Consider the following 2,137-nt stretch of genomic DNA (forward strand, 5'->3'; position numbering starts at 1 on the left):
TCTCCTTCACTGCTTGACTATTTCCTCTCCTCCAGTGTTGACTATCCCACCACCAATAGTTCATAGTCAAAATGGTCGTTTTCTAGCAGTCTGGCGCCAAAATATTCTCATTAACCCCTTCAGTAGCGTGACGTGTTTCCATATTCCCTGTGGTGACTATTTGGTGACTTTCCACAGCTTCAGAAACTCATGTGGGGGTTAAAATAGTGAAGACTGTGGCCATTAATCTTGTGACCTCCATAGACCCTTGCTAATGTCAATAAAATGGTCTAATGGTACGCAAAACTCAAGGTAAAAATGTGTCCCAGTACTGAAGGGGTTAAAATAGTGAAGACTGTGGCCATTAATCTTGTGACCTCCATAGACCCTTGCTAATGTCAATGAAATGGTCTAATGGTACACAAAACTCAAGGTAAAAATGTGTCCCAGTACTGAAGGGGTTAAAATAGTGAAGACTGTGGCCATTAATCTTGTGACCTCCATAGACCCTTCCTAATGTCAATAAAATGGTCTAATGGTACACAAAACTCAAGGTAAAAATGTGTCCCAGTACTGAAGGGGTTAAAATAGTGAAGACTGTGGCCATTAATCTTGTGACCTCCATAGACCCTTGCTAATGTCAATAAAATGGTCTAATGGTACACAAAACTCAAGGTAAAAATGTGTCCCAGTACTGAAGGGGTTAAAATAGTGAAGACTGTGGCCATTAATCTTGTGACCTCCATAGACCCTTGCTAATGTCAATAAAATGGTCTAATGGTACACAAAACTCAAGGTAAAAATGTGTCCCAGTACTGAAGGGGTTAAAATAGTGAAGACTGTGGCCATTAATCTTGTGACCTCCATAGACCCTTGCTAATGTCAATGAAATGGTCTAATGGTACACAAAACTCAAGGTAAAAATGTGTCCCAGTACTGAAGGGGTTAAAATAGTGAAGACTGTGGCCATTAATCTTGTGACCTCCATAGACCCTTGCTAATGTCAATGAAATGGTCTAATGGTGCACAAAACTCAAGGTAAAAATGTGTCCCAGTACTGAAGGGGTTAACATGTGTCCCAGTACTGAAGGGGTTAAAATGTGTTCTAGTACTGAAGGGGTTAAAATGTGTCCCAGTACTGAAGGGGTTAAAATGTGTCCCGGTACTGAAGGGGTTAAAATGTGTCCCAGTACTGAAGGGGTTAAAATGTGTCCCAGTACTGAAGGGGTTAAAATGTGTCCCAGTACTGAAGGGGTTAAAATGTGTCCCAGTACTGAAGGGGTTAAAATGTGTCCCAGTACTGAAGGGTTAAAATGTGTCCCAGTACTGAAGGGGTTAAATGTGTCCCAGTACTGAAGGGGTTAAAATGTGTCCCAGTACTGAAGGGGTTAAAATGTGTCCCAGTACTGAAGGGGTTAAAATGTGTCCCAGTACTGAACAAAACAATACAACAAAAATACAACAACGATTTACAATACAAGAATGTAAAACGAAAGCAAAAAATTCAAAGACATTTTATTGAACGAACATAAAGCAGAGTTGCCTTAGAGATCAAATAAACAGAAAAAAAAATAAAATAAAAATAACAACAACGAGAACAGTCCGGAAGGTGAAGACTGGAACGCAAAGATTTCCTATTTTAATCTTAATAAACAAAAATGAAACTCAAGCAACGATAAACAAAACAGATAGATAAAGCAAAAACATAAAATTCTTAGCATATTTCTCAAAATAAATATAAGCCAGAGTTGCCTTAGAGGTTAAATAAACATAAAAACAATGAGAACAGTCCCGCAAATCAAGACTAAAATACATTAGCTATTTTAACTATAATAATAAAAAACTACCAAAGATTAACAAAACTACAAAATAAAACAAAAACAAAATATAACAAACACATTTCATTAAACAAACACAAACCAGAGTGGCCTTAGAGATTAAATAAACGCAAAACAAAGAGAACAGTCCGCCGTGGAAGACAGCCCTACAGTTTGTTTACCCCACAGTCAGCTGATAATGGCGGCTATTGATTCCCCCGTGGCGGCAGTAAGTGACCATTTCCTTCCCCTGTGCCTCTCCCAGTCACTCTCCCAACACTCTCCCAGCACTCCCAGCATCCTCAGCACCCCCAGCAGCGGTGTGGGGGGGTATATTAGCA

At 39.4% G+C, this 2,137-nt stretch overlaps 1 protein-coding gene across 2 annotated transcripts in view; it reads left to right on the forward strand.

Annotated features, from left to right (window-relative positions):
- The first annotated feature begins 1,979 nt into the window (after positions 1-1,979).
- The window catches only part of LOC123505556 (probable RNA-binding protein 18), a 4,174-nt gene continuing 4,016 nt past the window's right edge, over positions 1,980-2,137 (forward strand). The window contains exon 1 of one of the 2 annotated variants that reach the window (XR_006675206.1): positions 1,980-2,025. Coding sequence is in view for 1 of the 2 variants with exons in the window: in XM_045257021.1 (XP_045112956.1) it covers positions 1,996-2,025 (30 nt within the window). In the remaining variant the exon portion in view is untranslated. The remainder of the gene's footprint in view (positions 2,026-2,137) is intronic. The other variant, XM_045257021.1, reaches the window with a different exon arrangement.

Source organism: Portunus trituberculatus, chromosome 2 (genome assembly GCF_017591435.1).
Source record: "Portunus trituberculatus isolate SZX2019 chromosome 2, ASM1759143v1, whole genome shotgun sequence".
Taxonomy (NCBI): Eukaryota; Metazoa; Arthropoda; class Malacostraca; order Decapoda; family Portunidae; genus Portunus; species Portunus trituberculatus.